This window comes from Oncorhynchus tshawytscha, linkage group LG02 (assembly GCF_018296145.1).
Source record: "Oncorhynchus tshawytscha isolate Ot180627B linkage group LG02, Otsh_v2.0, whole genome shotgun sequence".
Lineage (NCBI taxonomy): Eukaryota > Metazoa > Chordata > Actinopteri > Salmoniformes > Salmonidae > Oncorhynchus > Oncorhynchus tshawytscha.
This window is the reverse complement of record NC_056430.1, coordinates 62,642,243-62,665,340: the sequence shown is the minus strand read 5'-3', so window position 1 is coordinate 62,665,340 and position 23,098 is coordinate 62,642,243. Positions and strand designations below refer to the sequence as shown.

The following is a 23,098-nucleotide window of genomic DNA, read 5'->3' as shown; positions in this document are numbered from 1 at the left end:
GGCCATGTTATCCATACAGGGGGGCCGCGAGGCCATGTTATCAATACCGTGATACAAGGGGGCCGTGAGGCCATGTTATCCATACCGTGATACAGGTGGGCCGTGAGGCCATGTTATCAATACCGTGATACAGGGGGGCCGTGAGGCCATGCGATCAATACCGTAATACATAGTGACTGTGAGGCCATGTGATCAATACCGTGATACAGGGGGGCCGTGGGGCCATGTTATCCATACCGTGATACAGGGGGGCCGTGAGGCCATGTTATCCATACAGGGGGGCCGGGAGGCCATGTTATCAATACCGTGATACAGGTGGGCCGGGAGGCCATGTTATCAATACCGTGATACAGGTGGGCCGTGAGGCCATGTTATCAATACCGTGATACAGGGGGGCCGTGAGGCCATGCGATCAATACCGTAATACAAAGTGACTGTGAGGCCATGTGATCAATAACGTGATACAGGGGGGCCGTGGGGCCATGTTATCCATACCGTGATACAGGGGGGCCGTGAGGCCATGTTATCCATACAGGGGGACCGCGAGGCCATGTTATCAATACCGTGATACAAGGGGGCCGTGAGGCCATGTTATCCATACCGTGATACAAGGGGGCCGTGAGGCCATGTTATCCATACCATGATACAGGTGGGCCGTGAGGATATGTTATCAATACCATGATACAGGGGGGCCGTGAGGCCATGTTATCAATATCGTGATACAAGGGGCCGTGAGGCCATGTTATCCATATCCATACCATGATACAGGGGGGCCGGGAGGCCATGTTATCCATACCGTGATACAGGGGGGCCGTGAGGCCATGTTATCCATACAGGGGGGCCGTGAGGCCATGTTATCCATATCGATACCGTGATACAGGGGGGCCGGGAGGCCATGTTATCCATACCGTGATACAGAGGGGGCCACGTGAAGTAGAGGTCGGAATGGCTGATTAATTAGGGCCGATTTCAAGTTTTCATAACAATCGGAAATCTGTATTTTTGGGCGCCGATTTGCCTATTGTATTTATTTATTTATTTTTATACCTTTTAACTAGGCAAGTCAGTTAAGAACACATTTATCACACACTTATTTTCAATGAAGGCCAGGAACGGTGGATTAACTGCCTTGTTCAGGGGTAGAATGACAGATGTTCAACTTGTCAGCTCGTGGGATCCAATTTTGCAACCTTACAGTTAACTAGTCCAACGCAATAACGACCGACCTGACTCTCTCTCATGCACTCCACAAGGACTGCCTGTTACGCGAATGCAGTAAGCCAAGGTAAGTTGCTAGCTAGCATTAAACTTATCTTATAAAAAACAATCAATCATAACCACTAGTTAACTACACATGGTTGATATTACTAAGAATTTGTTCTTAACTGACTTGCCTGGTTAAATAAAGGTCAAATAAAAAATAAATAAATAAATATTATCTAGCATGTCCTGCGTTGCATATAATCTGACTGAGCATATAAGTATCTAAGTATCTGACTGAGCGGTGGTAGGCAGAAGCAGGCGCGTAAACATTCATTCAAACAGCACTTTCGTGCGTTTTGCCAGCAGCTCTTCGTTGTGCATCAAGCATTGCGCTGTTTATGACTTCAAGCCTATCAACTCCCGAGATGAGGCTGGTGTAACCGAAGTGAAATGGCTAGCTAGTTAGCGCGCACTAATAGCGTTTCAAACGTCACTCGCTCTGAGCCTTCTAGTAGTTGTTTCCCTTGCTCTGCATGGGTAATAAGGCTTTGATGGTGGCTGTTGTCATTGTGTTGCTGGTTCGAGCCCAGGGAGGAGTGAGGAGAGGGACGGAAGCTATACTGTTACACTGGCAATGCTAAAGTGCCTATTAGAACATCCAATAGTCAAAGGTTAATGAAATACAAATGGTATAGAGGGAAATAGTCCTATAATTCCTATAAGTACAACCTAAAACTTCTTACCTGGGAATATTGAAGACTCATGTTAAAAGAAACCACCAGCTTTCATATGTTCTCATGTTCTGAGCAAGGAACTGAAACGTTAGCCTTCGTACATAGCACATATTGCACTTTTACTTTCTTCTCCAACACTTTGTTTTTGCATTATTTAAACCAAATTGAACATGTTTCATTATTTACTTGAGGCTAAATTGATTTTATTGATGTATTATATTAAGTTAAAATAAGTGTTCATTCTGTATTGTTGTAATTGTCATTATTACAAATACATGTAAAACATTTTTTTTAAAAGGCTGATTAATCGGTATCATCTGTTTTGGCCCTCTAATAATCGGTATCGGCGTTAAAATCATAATCGGTCGACCTCTAACGTGAAGCCATGCAAATTGTTGCAAAGAGAGAAAAACAAAGCCTGAATAGACTGGTATTTCTCTCACACACACACTCCCACTCAAAAACAGCCAGTGACAGTAAACAGACAACTCATTATGTAAAAGGACTGCCTTTTCAACACATATCCCCATGCATGCCCAGAAATCAGGCTTCCAGCTAGCGTGGGCAACAGCTCCTGCAACCAAGTGATCAGTGCTGCTTATGACTGATGAGCATCAACATCAATATGCTGTTGCATATGTCACACCATCAAAGTGTAAGACTGCTGGACTTTTGCTTGACTGGATCATGTTGTGTTAATCAGATGGGTCTTGACTGGATCATGTTGTGTTAATCAGATGGTTCTTGACAGGATCATGTTGTGTTAATCAGATGGGTCTTGACTGGATCTTGTTGTGTTAATCAGATGGGTCTTGACAGGATCATGTTGTGTTAATCAGATGATCAGATGGGTCTTGACAGGATCATGTTGTGTTATTCAGATGGGTCTTGACAGGATCATGTTGTATTAATCAGATGGGTCTTGACTGGATCATGTTGTGTTAATCAGATGGGCTAAATTATGGAATATGAGGAGTAATTCACAGGCCTCCCCAGCACTATTAGTGGTGTGTGGTTTTGGCCTGAGGCAAAGCTAGGGCAGACAGACCTACAACTGCAGTTCAAAGTTCAGCTTTTTCAAAATCAGCCCAATGTTCATGAAGCAGGATACACTGTATGGCTCTTATAAAAGTATTTTGAGAGATCAGGGCACTAGGCTAGATTTTCCGTTCTTAAAAATAAAAAAATACAGCTAAACAACTGACAAAGTAATACACTAATATAAAAGTACACTAAACTATGATACACCGATTTAGATGTCAGGATGGAAAGGAGAGCAGGGAGGATTACTGGGACATTTTTTACATATTGAGACATGCCTGGCAGGCAGAGCTGCCTCCCAAGTAACGCTCATGGCGTAAGTTTGTCTGGCAATTGACAACTGGGACGCAGACTTGACCATTGGGTCTTAGCCATTGTCTTACAATTGACCATTAGGACATAGACATGGTCTTATCATTGACTACTGTGACACGGACCACTACCTTTTTCTATTAACTCCATCCTCTCTGTCTCCCTGCAGCTCCTCTTTCTGCCGGCGGCGCCCCCTGCAGTTGTGGATGTGGTATGACCCTGTGTGGCAGGAAGGTGTTGACAGTGCTAAGCAGCGTGTTCGCTGTGTGTGCCCTGGGCCTGCTGGGCATCGCTGTCAGTACTGACTACTGGCTCTATCTGGAGGAGGGCGTCATCCTGCCCCTCAATCAGAGCACTGAGTTACGCATGTCCCTGCACTCGGGCCTCTGGAGGGTCTGCTTCACAGCTGGTAAGTTTCTGGTTAGGGGTAGACGTTGCCCCTTAATTACAGATCTAGGATCAGTTCAGATTAGAGATGCATATGTCCCTGCAGTCAGAGCTGAAAAAAAATACATATGCTTTGTCACCAACACCAGATAGGTATAGTGAAATGTGTGGTTTTACGGGATCAGCCATACACTCTTAGAAAAAAGGGTTCTTCCGCTGACCCCGTGGAGAACCCTTTTTGGTTCCAGGTAGAACCCTTTTGGAACATACAACTTAAAAGGGTTCTCCTATTGGGACAGCCAAAGAACCCTTTTGGTGGAACCATTTGGGTTGTATGTACCTTTTCTACAGAGGGTTCTACCTGGAACCAAAAAGGATTATATCTGGAACCAAAGAAAGGTTATTCTATGGGGACTGCCATATACCCCTTTAAGGTTCTAGATAACACCTTTTTTTCCCTAAGAGTTGAGTTTAGTAGTACGGCGCCCCTGTAGCAAATTAGGGTTAGGTGCCTTGCTCAAGGACACACAGTCAGATTTTTACTTTGTCAGTTCGGGTATTAGAACCAGCTTTTGGTTATTGGCCCAACGCTCTAACCGCTAAGCTACCTGCCACCCTAGATGTTGCCCCTTACCCTTAGGCACAAATCTAGGATCAAGGTAGAGTCTGCCCCTTAGGTGTTCCGAGATCATCATAACCATTCAGGGACACTGACCATTGTTTACTTCAGTATCTGAAGTTTCTACGTCTGATGACTGGTAGCTTCTAGCTGGCCTCTGTGCCAGTCTGTTTCTGTTTTGGTAAGTGATGTTGAGTTGGTGAGGAGGAGAAACAGGCTGGCACTGCAGGCTGGTTCACTAGACTCTTGAGAGTCAAATGTTCATCCTCTTCTCTCTCCACTCCCTCTCGGCTGCGTCCCAGTGACCTGTCCTTGAGTTACCCTGTCTCCCCATGTTGGGTTATTACCATGTCCTGTCAACTCAGCCTGGCTGCTCTCTCGCTCTAGGACGCTGACGGTGAAAAAAAATCATGCTCTTCTCCATTCTCTTTTTCCTTTGTCACTACCCCATGTGTCCCATTGCTGACATGTTCCTCAGCGCTGGCCAATGCCGCTCGTCATTCCAGCATACAACACATGCATTATTATCCAGGCCCATAAACTGGCCCGCTTTCTGAAGAGGCAGTAGTGACCCTACTAGCCAAGCTAACCCAACACCCCTGTTCACCTTCTCCTTCTATTCTGACTATGAAAAGCCTTGTTTCAAGGGGAACAAACACTGGCTTTTCTTCACCCCGCATGGTTACCTTGTGCCCTATCACAGGGGAGCTCTACCCCTTCTGGCCCCACCCCCTCACTGCACTGAGACGCCACCCCTTTTCTCTCTGAGCGACGCTATCTTTCAAAGTGTTTCCAAGCAGTAAGCCAGGTGTTCACTTCCTCTCTGATGTACTGTCGTCTCTCCCTTAGGTAGCCTCTGGAAACTGAGGCTGACGCAATCAAATGTAGCCAGTGCATTAGAATGAAACTAATGAGCTAACATGTACTGTATTTAAAATGCATGCACTTGCCAAGTAATATTTGTCAGGACAATAAACAGGATTTGTTTCTATATTGCCATTATACCAGTGACGGCTGGTGGAGGTAGAAATGGGGAGGACGGGCTAATTTCTCCCCTTACCAGCATTATACTTCCCAGGAAGTATCACAAAGTGACATGATGGTACAAAGCACATTCCTAGGTACTTCCATGTAAACATGTCTTTTTTAGCCCTCCGTGTCCATCCTGACCTCCACATGTTCTCAAGCAACACACTGTCAACATGACATGTTTCTGTGGTGATTAAATAGCCAATGTTTTGCCTTGGTCCAAAAGACCAACTTCCAATGCAGGACTAAGGAGCCATTATTTGTGTTTTAGTGGCAATTTAATGACCTTGTTGCTAAACTGCCCCAGCTAGCTGTCTGTTTGACCCAGAAACTCTAGGCTTATGTTTAGTTAGGCCCTGTGTGTCTGTCCCTATCTGACTCAGTACTGTTATGATACATCATTACAACATAAAGAGTGAATGGGCTGTGTTATGCCCAGTATTGATGCTGCGGAGCGTCTGTTGAGTGGTAGTGTTAAATGCAGCTGTTGGTTCCAGTCTGTTTGACTTGTGCTTGTATTGACTCTGGTCAATCCACTGATGTATAAAAGCTCACTTCTCTCATGTCCATGAGACTGGGAAGAAGATGTTCTGACTAGGGTGCTATAGTAGTTTAGAAATGGCAAACAGGTCACTGGTTGATCGACATGCACATAAGACCAGTTTCCTGGACTGGAAGACACTTTTCGAGGAGATTTTCCATTGAACATGCTTTTTAGTCCAGGAGTATGACTAATATGAGTCCAGTAAACCACCTCATGGCGAGTAAGAAAAATGAAGGGGATTTGTTATATTGAGGTAGGTGGCTTATTTCAGTTTGTTCTATCGACTTTGGACCATAGACATTAAAACCAGTAGATAGTGCTAATGTCATCCATGCATTCCGAATGGAAAATTTGAAGGGCGCCATATTGCTGAATGGCACTTCCTCGTAGCCTGCCCACCTGTGATTGGTCTGTTTCAGTACATGGTCCTGTATGACAACAAATGTAGTTGACAGAATGGATCACTGTTTAATTCAATCTATTGATTTGTAGCAAACTTTCAAATAATTCACGTTGGGTTCGAACTTGATCATAATAAACTAATTTTAGAGACCAAAACCTCTCTCAAAATTTTGGTGGCGTTCTGTCGATTTAGAATTTATGTAGGCTTTCTTGGGCAAACCAGGGCTTTTGGCACCGCTAGGTTGCTACAAAGTAGACGACCAGCAGAGCTTGTTACTTCACACTCCAGACCAGAAACTGGGGCCCTGCTTTGGACATGTAGGGGTACTGTACACAAGTACAAATACATGTCCTTTTCTTTCATTCCACCAAACCATCTAACCATGGTTCACCTGTTCACCAAGTCCTCCTCCTGGCCTAACCAGGTACAATGCTGGGTGCTTTAATTTGAATGTTGTTTTTCTGGGCAGAGCTGAATAGTATTTATGAACATATATACTGTAGTATGTCTAAAAGTTGCAGTCTAATTTGATTCCTTTTATTATGTAATACATTTTCCTGCAGTCCATCATCGCCACAGCAATAGTTGTGCAACATCATTATAAATCCATTTGCTGCCATCTCTATATAATTGTGACTTGTCTAGTGTTACTGTTAATGGTGTTGGTCTTCGTTGACACAATATGGCATGCGTTCCAAATGCCCCCCTTTTCCCTACATAGGTCATCATTAGTAGTGCACTATTTAGGGAATCGGGTGCCATTTGGGACAGGCCATTATGGCTTAATAAGGCAGCGAGGGATCCCATGGCTCTTCATTAGCCTTCTAGTAATTAAATTATACCAGACTGACAGCAAAGACTCACTTATTGAAGAGGGTTAATTACTGCTAAGATTCTGCAGCTTGTGAGAGAGATTCAAACCCACGCACGCACGCATACATGCATGCACACACACACACACACACACACACACACACACACACACACACACCATCACCTGTGGGTAGGGTGAAATTAAAATAAACACTCTTTCGTCACAGGACAGGGTGATAAAATGTCATGGCTGGGTGTTGGCACAAACACATCTTCCTCTTTCCTGATCTAACAACCCTGGTGTCTGTCTGTTTAAATCCATTAACACAACTCTATGCAACAGTTCTCTATTATGTCTATTCCCAACTCTATGCAACAGTTCTCTATTATGTCTATTCCCAACTCTATGCAGCAGTTCTCTCCTATATCTATTTCCAACTCTATGCAGCAGTTCTCTCCTATATCTATTCCCAACTCTATGCAACAGTTCTCTCCTATGTCTATTCCCAACTCTATGCAGCAGTTCTCTCCTATATCTATTCCCAACTCTATGCAGCAGTTCTCTCCTATGTCTATTCCCAACTCTATGCAGCAGTTCTCTCCTGTCTATTCCCAACTCTATGCAGCAGTTCTCTCCTATATCTATTTCCAACTCTATGCAGCAGTTCTCTCCTATGTCTATTCCCAACTCTATGCAGCAGTTCTCTCCTATATCTATTTCCAACTCTATGCAGCAGTTCTCTCCTATATCTATTCCCAACTCTATGCAACAGTTCTCTCCTATGTCTATTCCCAACTCTATGCAACAGTTCTCTCCTATGTCTATTCCCAACTCTATGCAACAGTTCTCTCCTATATCTATTCCCAACTCTATGCAGCAGTTCTCTCCTATGTCTATTCATCTACATTCATGCCATTTCATTCCTGCACAATTCCATTGATTAACTCTACTTACCCCCTTTTTTAGCGATGAGCCCCAAGTGTGTGGGCTTTGTATTCACACGTTAAAGGTGTCGTAAAGGGTTAATAAATGCCTTCTCCTTTGCTTGTGTTGTAGGAGATGAGAAGGGCCGTTGTTTCACCATTGAGTATGTGATGCCCACCAACGTGCAGCTGACGTCGGAGTCTACGGTTAGTGTGCTGAGTAAGTGAAGACTTGTCATACGCTCAACTCAGTGTCATCTTCCTCTGTTCCGGGGACATATCAAGTGTCTTAGAGTAGGAGTGCTGATTTAGGATCAGTTTGACCTTTTTAGATCACCATGTACAGTATGAGATAACATGGACAGGCGGATACGTTAGGAATACGGACTCTGGTCCCGAGCACAAACACACCTGTTCTGGTAGGGCATAAAGGTAGGGCCAAGAGTTTTTCCTGACTGTATGACCTGGCAAGTCATTAACAATCATATAACCAGAGCCCAGAGTTTTTCCAGATCAGATCACATGGTCAGGAAGAGCTCCTGGCCTAACTCCTAGGCCGCCAGACAGACTGCTGTCACTTTAGGCCTCGAGATATTTCTGTTGTTAAAATAAATAAAAAATAACTTTGACATAAAGTTCAGTGATAGATGAGGGGTATGCCTGAGGAGAGGAAGAACGTGCTTCATTGTCAATCGCACAGGGTCCATTCTGATAATGTCAAACAAAAGGCATGTTGAATTATCATAATGACAAATAGTGAATTCTGTGGACAATGATGCGATGCACATACTGTATGTCATATACTTATGTCATTCCCCCAGAGAGACCGAAGGTATGCATGGTGTATGCCAGGGGTAGGTAACTAGATTCAGCCGCGGGACAATTTTTGTCTGAGCGGATGGTTGATTATAATAATAGTGCAAATTGACCACAAGCCCAAAAAGAGATTTTGAATTTGAAAATAACAATTTCATACCTTCATTACATTGAGACACGATCACGTAAACTCAGCAAAACAGAAACATCTTCTCACTGTCAACTGCATTTATTTTCAGCAAATCTGTCGTTCTGCCCCTGAACAGGCAGTTAACCCACTGTTCCTAGGCCGTCATTGAAAATAAGAATTTGTTCTTAATTAACTGACTTGCCTAGTTAAATAAAGGTAATAAAAAAAAGTGTAAATATTTGTATGAACATAAGATTCAACAACTGAGACATAAACTGAACAAGTTCCACAGAAAAGTAAGTCCGTATCTGGTATGGCCACCAGTTGCATTAAGTACTGCAGTGCATCTCCTCCTCATGGACCGCACCAGATTTGCCAGTTCTTGCTGTGAGATGTTACCCACTCTTCCACCAAGGCACCTGCAAGTTCCTGAACATTTCTGGGGGGAATAACCCTCACCCTCTAATCCAACAGGTCCCAGACATGCTCATTGGGATTGAGATCCGGGCTGTTCGCTGGTCATAGCAGAACACTGACATTCATGTCTTGCAGGAAATCACGCACAGAATGAGCAGTGTGGCTGGTGGCATTGTCATGCTGGAGGGTCATGTCAGGATGAGCCTGCAGGAAGGGTACCACATGAGGGAGGATGTCTTCCCTGTAACACACAGCGTTGAGATTGCCTGCAATGACAACAAGCTCAGTCCGATGATGCTGAGACACACCACCTCAGACCATGATGGACCCTCCACCTCCAAATCGAGCCCGCTCCAGAGTACAGGCCTCGGTGTAACGCTCATTCCTTTGAATGAACACAAATCCAACCATTACCCCTGGTGAGACAAAACCTCAACTCGTCAGTGAAGAGCACTTTTTGCTAGTCCTGTCCTGGCCTGTCTCCCTGTAGCGCTGTCTTAGGCTTCTCACAGTACGGACATTGCAGTTTATTGCCCTGGCCACATCTGCAGTCCTCATGCCTCCTTGCAGCAGGCCTAAGGCACGTTCACGAAGATGAGCAGGGACCCTGGGCATCTTTCTTTTGGTGTTTATCAGAGTCAGTAGAAAGGCCTCTAGTGTCCTGTTTTCAGAACTGTGACCTTAATTACCTACTGTCTGTAAGCTGTTAGTGTCTTAACAGCCATTCCACGGGTGCATGTTCATTCATTGTTAATGGTTCATTGAACAAGCATGGGAAACAGTGTTTAAACCCTTTACAATGAAGATCTGTGGATTTTCCGAATTTCTTTGAAAGACAGGGTCCTGAGAAAGGGATGTTTCTTTTTTTGCTGAGTTTGTCTTTTTTTAGTGGAAATACTTGAACAGATTTGGTCAATTACAGTGCCTTGCGAAAGTATTCGGCCCCCTTGAACTTTGCGACCTTTTGCCACATTTCAGGCTTCAAACATAAAGATATAAAACTGTATTTTTTTTGTGAAGAATCAACAACAAGTGGGACACAATCATGAAGTGGAATGACATTTATTGGATATTTCAAACTTTTTTAACAAATCAAAAACTGAAAAATTGGGCGTGCAAAATTATTCAGCCCCCTTAAGTTAATACTTTGTAGCGCCACCTTTTGCTGCGATTACAGCTGTAAGTCGCTTGGGGTATGTCTCTATCAGTTTTGCACATCGAGAGACTGACATTTTTTCCCATTCCTCCTTGCAAAACAGCTCGAGCTCAGTGAGGTTGGATGGAGAGCATTTGTGAACAGCAGTTTTCAGTTCTTTCCACAGATTCTCGATTGGATTCAGGTCTGGACTTTGACTTGGCCATTCTAACACCTAGATATGTTTATTTTTGAACCATTCCATTGTAGATTTTGCTTTATGTTTTGGATCATTGTCTTGTTGGAAGACAAATCTCCGTCCCAGTCTCAGGTCTTTTGCAGACTCCATCAGGTTTTCTTCCAGAATGGTCCTGTATTTGGCTCCATCCATCTTCCCATCAATTTTAACCATCTTCCCTGTCCCTGCTGAAGAAAAGCAGGCCCAAACCATGATGCTGCCACCACCATGTTTGACAGTGGGGATGGTGTGTTCAGGGTGATGAGCTGTGTTGCTTTTACGCCAAACAGAACGTTTTGCATTGTTGCCAAAAAGTTCAATTTTGGTTTCATCTGACCAGAGCACCTTCTTCCACATGTTTGGTGTGTCTCCCAGGTGGCTTGTGGCAAACTTTAAACTACACTTTTTATGGATATCTTTAAGAAATGGCTTTCTTCTTGCCACTCTTCCATAAAGGCCAGATTTGTGCAATATACGACTGATTGTTGTCCTATGGACAGAGTCTCCCACCTCAGCTGTAGATCTCTGCAGTTCATCCAGAGTGATCATGGGCCTCTTGGCTGCATCTCTGATCAGTCTTCTCCTTGTATGAGCTGAAAGTTTAGAGGGACGGCCAGGTCTTGGTAGATTTGCAGTGGTCTGATACTCCTTCCATTTCAATATTATCGCTTGCACAGTGTTCCTTGGGATGTTTAAAGCTTGGGAAATCTTTTTGTATCCAAATCCGGCTTTAAACTTCTTCACAACAGTATCTCGGACCTGCCTGGTGTGTTCCTTGTTCTTCATGATGCTCTCTGCGCTTTTAACGGACTTCTGAGACTATCACAGTGCAGGTGCATTTATACGGAGACTTGATTACACACAGGTGGATTGTATTTATCATCATTAGTCATTTAGGTCAACATTGGATCATTCAGAGATCCTCACTGAACTTCTGGAGAGAGTTTGCTGCACTGAAAGTAAAGGGGCTGAATAATTTTGCACACCCAATTTTTCAGTTTTTGATTTGTTAAAAAAGTTTGAAATATCCAATAAATGTCGTTCCACTTCATGATTGTGTCCCACTTGTTGTTGAATCTTCACAAAAAAAGACAGTTTTATATCTTTATGTTTGAAGCCTGAAATGTTGCAAAAGGTCGCAAAGTTCAAGGGGGCCGAATACTTTCGCAAGGCACTGTAAACCAATTTTTAGCTGAATGTTGTCAACCCCTACCGTATGTTCTGTGTAAGAGAAAATGTAGATCCATACGGCACAGGCTTGGGATGGACTGAATGGATGTAAAGTAGAGTAGTGCTACAGTGGTCCCAACTGACAAACATCCACAGAATGCACTCATGTCCCCCCCCATATAGATGTATGTTTATGCTATTCCTGACTTGCCTCTGAGGCATGGCTCATTCCACTCTAACAAGGGATAGGGAGGGAGATATGAAAAATGCAAGGCGCAATTGCTTTTGCGAGAGATGTCCCTCAGGCCAAATGCAGATGGATACACACAGGATGGGTAATGCTCAGACAGGCACTAGGACCCTGGAGACACACTGTCAGAGGAGACGCAGTTTGAGTATATGTAAAATACAGTGAGAGAGATTCCCATAAGGCCTAAAGTGAAGAAGGGGAGAATGAAGATTTACAAAACTCAGAAAGCAGTAATAAGACCTGTGGGGTTCTGTCTCACAATTTAAATAATTTGCAAAAACCCACAGACCAGACACAATTGTATTCATTGAACAAGCATGGGAAAATGGGAAACAAACCTTTTACAATGAAGATCTGTGAAGTTATTTGGATTTTTACGAATTATCTGTGAAAGTCCTGAGAAAGGGGCGTTTTCTTTTTTTGATGAGTTTATGATGACGGGAACCGAGAACTCCTCGCCATTTAAGCTGGCTATCGAAGAGTGGGTCCACTGTTTAGAGAGAGCTCATCACCAATTCCTTGTCCTTACCGACCACTGAAATTTTGAGTACTTAAGAAGTGCTAAGAGGCTCAACCCCAGACAGGCTCACTGGGCGCTCTTCTTCACCCACTTCAACTTCACCGTCACCTATCTGTCTGGCAAGAAAAATGTGAAGTCCGATTCCTTATCCCGTCTATTTGACTCCACTTCCTCTAACCCAGCTCCCGAGCCCACCCTGTCTCCGTCTTGTGTCGTGGGACCCATACAGTGGGAAATCCAATCAGCCATCCAAGAGGCCCTAAGCCACGACCCAACACCTCCCGACACCCCTGCAGGCAAGACCTACGTTCTGGCATCTGTCAGACCCCAGCTAATGCAGTGGTACCATACCTCGCTGAGTTCTGGCCATCCCAGGATCACCCGGACCATGGAGCTACTGACACGCAAGTTCTGGTGGTCATCCCTAACAGCAGACGTCAGAGATTACGTGCTTTCCTGTCCCGTCTGTACATGGGCAAAGAGCCCTCGCCAACTACCTACCGGTAAGCTCGAGCATTTACCTACACCACACGGACCATGGTCCCACATCGCCATGAATTTCCTCACTGATCTGCTAAACTCTTCGGGCTTCACTACTATTTTAGTTGTAGTGGACCAGTTCTCCAAGGTGGGCCGACTCATCCCCCTTCCGTATCTACCTAATGCCATGGAAATGGCCGAGTGCATGTTCCAACAGGTGTTTTGTCTGTATGGGATCCCAGTTCGTCTCCAGGGTGTGGCGAGCCTTCTGCGACCGGCTGGGAGTCTCCATCAACCTATCCTCCGGATACCATCCCCAAGCCAACGGGCAGACGGAACACCTGAATCAGGAAATGGGGAAGTACCTTCACCAACACTGCACCCACCAACCACACGAGTGGAGTCGCTATCTAGCCTGGGCCGAATACGCACAGAACTCCCGGGTGCATTCCTCCCTCCATCGCACTACTTTTCAGTTTGTCCTCGGACACCAACCCACGTGTTCCCATGGGAGACAGAGCCCGGAACTGTGCCTGACATCGATGAGTGTGAGCAGGTTTCGACAGTGTGAGCAGGTTTGGGAGACAGCACATCGGCACCTACATCAAGCTTCCCTCTCCCAGAAACGTTCGCCGACCTACTCCACTCTTCCAACCTGGGCAACGTGGGTGGCTCTCTACCCGGGACATTCAGTTTCGTGACCCCTGCAAAAAGTTCAGTCCCCGGTTCATTGGTCCTTTCAAAATTACACAACGCATCAATCCTGTCACCTACAGTCTCCAGTTGCTCCGCCATTACCGGATCTCCTCGTACTTCCATGTGTCCCATCTCAAGCCTGTGAGGTACAGTGGCTCACCCTCTCCATTTGATGTCGGCGGTGCACCGGCTTATTCCGCCAAGTCCTCCTTGACTCCAAGCGCCTGGGTGGTCGCATCCACTACCTGGTGGATTGGGAGGGGTACGGACCTGAAGAACGGTGCTGGATCCCCGCCCAGGACATCCTCGACCCAGCTATGATCCTGGCTTTCTACCGTCCTGACCGCCCAGCTCCACGTCCCCAGGGAGGCCCCCTGCTCAGCTTCCTAAGCCGTCAAGAGCCGCCCATGGAGGGGGGTACTGTAACGTCTGCTTCCAACTCACTCTCAAACACGTAGATCCCCTGAACGCAGCTCACTTTCCAGCCCACTTTCCAGCTCACACTCTCAAACACATAGATCCCCTGAACACAGCGCATTCTCCAGATCCCAATCACCTGATTTCTGATCACCTGTTCACACACCTGTCTGTCATTATCACACACTATTTAGTTCAGTTCTTTGCACCCCATCATTGTGAGGTCTTGTTTGTTTTGTGACACACTTCAGAGCTCTATTTTTCCCATGATTTAATCCTCCTGTGCATGATAGTTTTGGCTTGCCTCATTAACGACGCCTTTTGACTATTCCCTGCCTGTCGGATTTCCTGATCTCCTGGACAACGTTACTAGCCTTTTCCCTGACTGTACTGTTGCCATTTACAAGCCCCTGTGTATGACCTTCTGCCTGCCCCTGGACCCAGCTACCTGCCTCCTCCTGTGGTCCTTTACAATAAACACCTGCTGCGCCCTGCGCTTGAAATCAGCTCTCTGTCTCCCATCGTGTTCATTACAGCTGTAGCATAGACCTGCCTCTTTACCCAGGCTATGAAATTTGACCTATGGTGTGCTCCTGCTTCATAGCATAGTTGTTTATGTATTTATTTAGCCTGGCAAGTCAGTTAAGAACAAATTCTTATTTACTATGATGACCTGCCAAAAGGCTTCCTGCGGGGACGGCGGCTGGAATTAAAAAAATACAAAAATAAATAAAATATAAATATAGGACAAAACACACATCACGACAAGAGACAACACTGCATAAAGAGAGACCTAAGACGACAACATAGCAAGGCAGCAACACAACATGATAGCAGCACAAAACATGGTACAAACATTATTGGGCACAGACAACAGCGCAAAGGGCAAGAAGGTCGAGACAACAATACATCACGCAAAGCAGCCACAACTGTCAGTAAGAATGTCTTTGCCATGATTGAGTCTTTGAAGAGATTGAGATAAAACTGTCTAGTTTGAGTGTTTTGTGTAGCTTGTTCCAGTCGCTAGCTGCAGCAAACTGAAAAGACGAGCAACCCAGGAATGTGTGTGCTCTGGGGACCGTTAACAGAAAGTGACTGACAGAACGGTGTTGTATGTGGAGGATGAGGGCTGCAGTAGATATCTCAGATAGGGGGGAGTGAGGCCTAAGAGGGTTTTATAAATAAACATCAACCAGTGGGTCTTGCGACGGGTATACAGAGATGACCAGTTTACAGAGGAGTATAGAGTGCAGTCATGTGTCCTATGAGGAGCATTGGTGGCAAATCTGATGGCCGATGGTAAAGCACATCAAATCGCTCGAGAGCACCCTTACCTGCAGATCTATAAATTATGTCTCTGTAATCTAGGATGGATAGTATGGTCATCTGAATCAGGGTTAGTTTGGCAGCTGGCGTGAAAGAGGAGCGATTACGATAGAGGAAACTAAGTCCGGATGTTACTTTAGCCTGCAGCGTTGATATATGCTGAGAGAAGGGCAGTGTACAGTCTAGCCATACTCCCAAGTACTTGTATTAGGTGACTAAACCCTTAGAGGTAGTAATCACACCTGTGGGGAGAAGGGCATTCTTCTTACCAAACCAAACCACATTTGGACCTGTTTTGGAGGTGTTCAGAAAAAGGTTAAAGGTAGGGAAAGCTTGTTGGACACCAAGAAAGCTTTGTTGTAGAGCATTTAACACACAATCCAGGGAGGGGCCAGCTGAGTATAAGACTATCATCTGTATATAAATGGATGAGAGGGCTTCCTACTGCCTGAGCTATGTTGTTGATGTAAATTGAGAAGAGCGTGGGGCTTAGGATTGAGCATTGGGGTACTCCCTTGGTGGCAGGCAGTGGCTGAGACAGCAGATTTTCTGACTTTATACACTGCACTCTGAGGTAGTTAGCAAACCAGACCAAAGACCCCTCAGAGACACCAATACTCCTTAGCCGGCCCACAAGAATGGAATGGTCTACCGTATCAAAAGATTTGGCCAAGTAAATAAAAATAGCAGCACAACATTGCTTAGAATCAAGCACAATGGTGATATAACCATAACCTGGGCAGAAACCAGATTGCATACCCAAGAGAATACTATAGACATCAAGAAAGCCAGTCAGTTGATTATTGATGAGTTTTTCCAACACTTTTGATAAACAGGGCAAAATAAAAATAGGCCTATAACAGTTAAGATCAGCTTGATCTCTCCCTTTAAATAAAAGACAGACTGTGGCTGCCTTCCAAGCAATGAGAACCTCCCCAAAAAGGGGGAGAGAGGCTTGGCGATGATAGGGGCAGCAACCTTAAAGAAGAAAGGGTCTAAACCATCTGACTGTTTTTTGGGGGTCAAGTTTCAGGGGCTCCTTTAGCACTTCGGACTCAGTGACTCCCTGCAGGGAGAAACATCGGGGATAGTCACATTAAAGGGGTGGGAGATGAGGAAATGTTGGATGGGCAAGGAGGCATGGCTGAGTCTTAATGAAGTGGTGATTAAAGAACTTATTGAGGTCTGACCCACAGAGAGAGAACTGCTCCTTAAACTAACTTTGGCCTTCCGGATAGCCTGAGTGCACTTATTTCTCATTTGCCTGAACGAGAGTCAGTCAGCCTGAGTATGCGTATGCCGAGCCTTTCACCAAATGTAATTCTTGAGGTGGAGTAACTCTAAAAGATCACAGTCGAACCAGGGGCTGAACATGTTTTTAATTCTCATTTTCTTTATGGGGGCGTGTTTGTTAACAATACCACTGAAAATATCAAAAAAGAAGGTCCAAGCGTCTTCGATAGAGGGGATCAAGTGGATTCTATACCATTTTTACAGAGGCCAGTTCACAAAGGAAGGCTTGCTCATTAAAGTATTTTAGCAAGTGTCTATGAAAAATCAGGACAGGTCGTTTCACTGAGCAGCCATTACGAACACAGGCTGTAAAACAGTGATCACTAAGGTCATTACAGAAAACACCAGACTGATACCTATCAGGATTATTTGTGAGGATAACATCAAGAAGAGTAGCCTTTTCTGTGTGTTTGGAGTCATACCTTGCGGGATTGGTAATAATCTGAGAGAGATATAGGGAGTCCCATTGCTTTAGGACTTGGTCAGGTGGTTTAAGCATGTCCCAGTTAAGGTCACCTAGCAGGACAAATTCAGACTTGGTGTAGGGGGCCAGGAGAGAGCTTAGGGCAGGTAGGGTACAGGCCGGTGCTGATGGAGGACGATAGCATCCAGCAACAGTCAACAAAGAGCTATTTGAAAGTTTAATACTTAAAACCAGCAAATCAAATTGTTCGTGGACAGACTTGGTGGAGACAACCGAGCATGGAAGGTGATCCTTGGTTAAGATTGCCACTCCTCCACCTTTGGAAGATCTGTCTCGCTGAAAAAGGTTAGAACCAGAAAACATCAGTATTCAAAACACTCTCTTAACCACGTCTCAGTAATGACCAACACATCTGGATTGGAGCTGTGAACCCACACTTTCAATTGATCAATTTTAGGTCATAAGCTTCTAGTGTTACCGTGCAGAAAACACGAGAGCAGAAGTCAGTGAAGCAGATATTAGAGCACAAGTCAGAATTGGGGCTTGCAGTTATATTGTTATGGTTAATGGAGAATCCAGGGAGAAACCATTCTCACAGTGGGGTCCCAACAACATCTTCTTAAGTTGAGATGCCTGTGGAGACATCCCAGGCAGTGGAACCACCCCTTGGAATGACACCAGGAACAGAGGTAGCTATATTGCTCCTTGTTTGTCAGAGACCTCAAGAGAGAAAAGCAATCAACTGTGGGAAGTTTGAAAAAAAAGTTACAAAACCAATTTAACCAGGAAACAAATCTAGTGTTTGCTATATGATATTCACTGCTTTAGGGTTCTTTTACTGAGTCAATCAAATCATGTTGTGCTTTATCTCAGTGGTTAGATAACACATTTAATTGACTCGTATATTTAAACTCTTTGCAGAACACAGACTCATCACAATAGATTGACTTGGATGAATTGACACAATTGACTGAATAAATGAATGAACAAACTCGTGAACAAACTTAGTAAATGTATCATCCATTCTCTCTCCTTTCCCTGTTCCAGAGATGATCCGTTCAGCCACTCCCTTCCCCCTGGTTAGTCTCTTCTTCTTGTTCATCGGTTTTGTCCTGAGCAACATCGGACATATCCGGCCCCACCGCACCATCCTGGCCTTCATCTCCGGAATCTTCTTCATCCTCTCAGGTAAATGACATATCACTTCTGTGAATGCATTTTGTTGAAACAAGAGATCCTTTACATTATTTATTGAGTTTAAGTGGCAGTTTCCTGGACACATATTGAACCTAGTCCTGGACTAATAAACTATTTAAATGGAGAATCTCTGTTAGGCGGAGTGGCACAGGGGAACCCAAGAGCAGACTCAGGCGAAGAAACGGGGATGAAATGAACCGAGGTATTTAGTGTAACACAGGGAGATATGGAGTGCAGATCCGGGGAAGCTCGGATGAGTTGTAGGAAACTAGATGTGGAGGCTGAGGTTGGAGTGAGCTGGGTTGGGACAGGGTAAATGGGTCCAGAGGGGAATCCAATGGAGTGGTGGTGTGGTGAATCCAGAACAGGGTGGTGAGATGTGGGACAGGAGCTAGAGTCAGAGCAGCAAAATGAGCAGAGATTACGTTCTGGCAGAGTGGAAGTGGCAGGACTGAGTATTTGTAGAGGTCTTGATTCTGGAACGGGTTGCAGCTGGTGGGGATCTGCTCTGACTCCAGCACACCTGTCTCCAACCACACAATCACACACAGAGAGGGAGAGAGTGTACTGGGGGAGTGCAGGTCAAGGAGACACTGGATGAACACGTGGCTGATGTGACAGATCTCCATGGACAATGTGTGTTAGTCCAGGACTAGGTTTAATCTGTGTCAAGGAAACTGGCTCAATATGGTTTAATTTTAAATCCCCAGGACGCATTATTTGGTTTTTCATCTAGTAGTGATTTGCATGCACAATTGTTACTGGCATTACCATAGAATGCAGCCCTTGTTGCGTAGTAACAGGAAATTGGGGTCCTGAATCAGTGATCACAACATGACAGCTATACTACCTATTTCTATTTCTAATGGAATGTTGCATATCATTAATATACTGTACAAGTACGCAAATATATCACCATAGAATTACAACATCCTGCTTATGCAGAAGAATCTGTATTCTTCCTATCACTTGCTCTCTCTCTTAAACACACTCATTCTCTCGCGCCCCCCATTTTTTTCTCTCCATCCCTCCTCTCTCTCTGCTAGGTCTGTCTCTGGTGGTGGGCCTGGTGTTGTACATCTCCAGTATTAATGATGAGATGTTGAACAGGACCAAGACCAACGAGGCCTACTTCAGTTACCAGTATGGCTGGTCCTTTGCTTTCGCTGCCATCTCCTTCCTGCTCACTGAGGTAACTTCCTCCTTGCTTCTTCATTACATTGTGGGCCCAATCCCAAATCCACCCCCATAGCCTAACCTACCCCCTAGAGCCTATGCATTTTGCTTTACACCTGTCAATGTAGAGTAGTACATAGGGCAGCATTTCCCAAACTGCACGTTTTGGTTAATTTTGCCCATCTGATTCAAATAATCAAAGCTTGATGATTGGTTGATTATTTGAATCGCCTGTATAGTGCTAAGAAAAAAACTAAACGTGGCATCCCGAGGACAGAGTTTGGGAAATGCTGACATAGGGTCTAGGGGTCTATGTAGAACAAATATTTTGCGCAATGATACCCATATTCTTAAGTCTGATACAGATAAGGGGACATCTAGGTTGATTGGGCAATTAAATGTTCCTCAAGGCACAACCCTGCAGTTGTGATATCATTTGTTGAAGAGGATACTGTAAGTTATCCTGCTCCCTTGCATCTGTCATGTATCTCCAGACGGCCGGCGTCATGTCCGTCTACCTGTTCATGAAGCGCTACACGGCCGAGGAGATGTACAGACCCCACCCGGGCTTATACGGGCCGCGCCACAGCAACTGCTCCGACTACTCTGGTCAGTTCCTCCACCCGGACACCTGGGACCAGCACGGCCGCAGCCCCTCCAGCATCTCCAGCGAAGCCTCGCTCCAGATGAACCACTCCCTCCACTCCAACTACCCAGCGCTCCTCAAGTGTCCCGAGTATGACCGCATGTCCTCCTCCCCATGCTGAGGCCTGCGTGAAGCCCTGGAGCCTGGGCAGTGGGTTGTACACACATCCCCAGGAAGGGAGAGTCTGACTGAGGTGGTAGACTAGGTTGTTCGGTCTGGAGGAGGGCGATTGAGAGGGCTGATGGGGAGGCGCCTAGGCTGCGTTTTGTGAGAGAGGGGGGGGCGTATCTTTTTCCATGTGTGTGACGACCTCTTTTGAAGTCCTCTTGTAGTGCAGTTTTCTGAATTTTGACACATTTGGGAGATGGCGACCCCCACAGCCGACCTTCCATCTCTGGTTTTACTCAAAGTACAGTAGAAGTAGTGATTCTCAATCAGACCTTGTTCACCTTCGCCGTACAGTACGTTCTCCATCTTGGTCAATATAGAAGCCGATATCTCCCCGGTAACCCACGTAGGTCTTCTGTCAACTGTATAACTTGTAAGATAATATACTATAAGTGGGTAGATTGAAAGTGAAACATTTCTCTCTTTATTATCTATTTATTTTGACTGTGGGTTTAATCATCCCGTCAGAGAGCAGGATGTTCATTACACGTCATTTATCAATTTAATTCTTTTTTTTCATCGTCCATCTCACGCTCAGCACTGTTGTACTGTTAATAAAGACAGAGATAATGTTTGTTTATGTTTGAATGGAAAGAAACCAGGAAGCTACTACTACAGCCATGGAGTCCAAATGGAGTCCCTGCAGAATTCCAGGATGTACATAATGCAGTGGAAAGGGGGGGTAAAGGGATGATGAAGCTAAAGGAGAGAGAAAGGAGAATAGTGTGTGTATAGCCTCAGAACATGGTTTGATGGTCATTGTGACCATTAGATATGGAGAGCCAGTTTGAATGTAATGTAGCTGATGAAGAATGCAAAGTTGATATAAGCTAATCCTGATTTTGCTGTTAATAGTGCACCAGGCACATATACACTACTGGTCAAAAGTTTTAGAACACCTCTTTCAAGGGTTTTTCTTTTGTTTTTACTATTTTCTACATTTTAGAATAATAGTGAAGACATCAAAACTATGAAATATCATATATGTAATCATGTAATAACCAAAATATTTTATAGTTGAGATTCTTCAAATAGCCACCCTTTGCTGATGACCGCTGTGCACACTCTTGGCATTCTCTCAACCAGCTTCACCTGGAATGCTTTTCCAACCGTCTTGAAGGAGTTCCCACATATGCTGAGCACTTGTTGGCTGTTTTTCCTTCACTCTGCGGCCCGACTCATCCCAAACATCTCAATTTGGTTGAGGTCGGTGGATTGTGGAGGCCAGGTCATCTGATGCAGCACTCAATCACTCTCCTTCTTCTTCAAATAGTCCTTACACAGCCTGGATGTGTGTTGGGTTATTGTCCTGTTGAAAAACAAATGATAGTCCCACTAAGCCCAAACCAGATGGGATGGTGTATCGCTGCAGAATGCTGTGGTAGCCATGTCTTAAAGTAATGGACTGTTGTTTCTCTTTGCTTATTCGAGCTGTTCTTGACATAATTGAGAGAATGCCAAGAGTGTGCAAAGCTGTCATCAAGGTAAAGGGTGGCTTTTTGAAGAATCTCAAATATAAAATATATTTTGTTTAACACTTTTATTTACTACATGATTCCATATGTGATATTTCGTTGTTTTGATGTCTTCACTATTATTCTACAATGTAGAAAATATTTAAAAAATAAAGAAAAACCCTTGAATGAGTAGGTGTTCTAAAATGTTTGGCCGGTAGTGTACCTGTAAAAGAATCTGCTTTTTGGCAATGGAGTAAATCACTGGAAATGTAAAATGTATATTTAAAACAAGTTTTCTATCAGATTGCATATGCATAGTTACATAGGGGGGTCAGGTAGCCTAGTGGTTAGAGAGTTGGGCCAGTAACCGAAAGGTTGCTAGATCAAATCTAGCTGACAAGGTAGAAATCTGTCGTTCTGCCCCTGAACAAGGCAGTTAACCCACTGTTCCTAGGCCATCATTGTAAATAAGAATGTGTTCTTAACTGGCTTACCTAGATAAATAAAGGTTAAATACAAAATTAAATCAAAATAAATGTAAGCAGTTTGTCTTTGGATTGTTGTGTGTGTCCCAAATGGCACCCCCTGGCCCTGGCCAAAAGTAGTTTGCTATGTAGGGAATAGGGTGCCATTAGGAATTTGACATTGATTAAGGAGAGACCCTGTTAGAAAAAAATCTTGCTGTGTTAAATGTGACTAACTTAAATACATCTTGTCTCATATACATATATTTAAGTTATAGTATTTATGCCATAGTAAGACCTCATTATTTGTTCAATACTTGTATATTTTAAAGTCAATTATCAATCTAGAGGACACAACTATTGTCGATGTTCAATGTTGCGACTGATGTTAATATTGTTAATAAATATCAATTACTATGTTTTTTCTTGTTAAGTGGTCTCATTGACAGCCTAGAAGTTTCTACCCACAGTGCGCAAAGGGGGGAGAATAGCAAAAAAGGAGAAGGGTATTGGAGTGGAGAAGCGTGTGGCTCAGTCTGAAAACATCCGATAGTGTTGTGGTTGTTCAACAGGCAACATTTCTACATTGGATCTTCAGAAAATACATACGGCATGTTTCCACTTGATAGCTTTGTTCAGTTTGAAGGATAAGTCATATATATTTTGAGA

At 44.4% G+C, this 23,098-nt stretch overlaps 1 protein-coding gene across 3 annotated transcripts in view; it reads left to right on the top strand.

Moving 5' to 3' along the window:
• LOC112265074 (voltage-dependent calcium channel gamma-5 subunit-like) overlaps positions 1–21,446 on the top strand; it is a 32,897-nt gene extending 11,451 nt beyond the window's left edge. The window contains exons 2-6 of one of the 3 annotated variants that reach the window (XM_024442099.2): positions 3,460–3,699; positions 8,143–8,229; positions 18,369–18,509; positions 19,565–19,710; positions 20,189–21,446. In XM_024442099.2, the coding sequence (XP_024297867.2) occupies positions 3,504–3,699; positions 8,143–8,229; positions 18,369–18,509; positions 19,565–19,710; positions 20,189–20,461 (843 nt within the window). In that variant the 5' untranslated portion in view covers positions 3,460–3,503 and the 3' untranslated portion in view covers positions 20,462–21,446. Of the gene's footprint in view, positions 1–3,459; positions 3,700–8,142; positions 8,230–12,867; positions 14,358–18,368; positions 18,510–19,564; positions 19,711–20,188 lie in introns of those variants that run through there. The other 2 variants (XM_042302284.1, XM_042302283.1) reach the window with 2 other exon arrangements.
• The last annotated feature ends 1,652 nt before the right edge of the window (positions 21,447–23,098 follow it).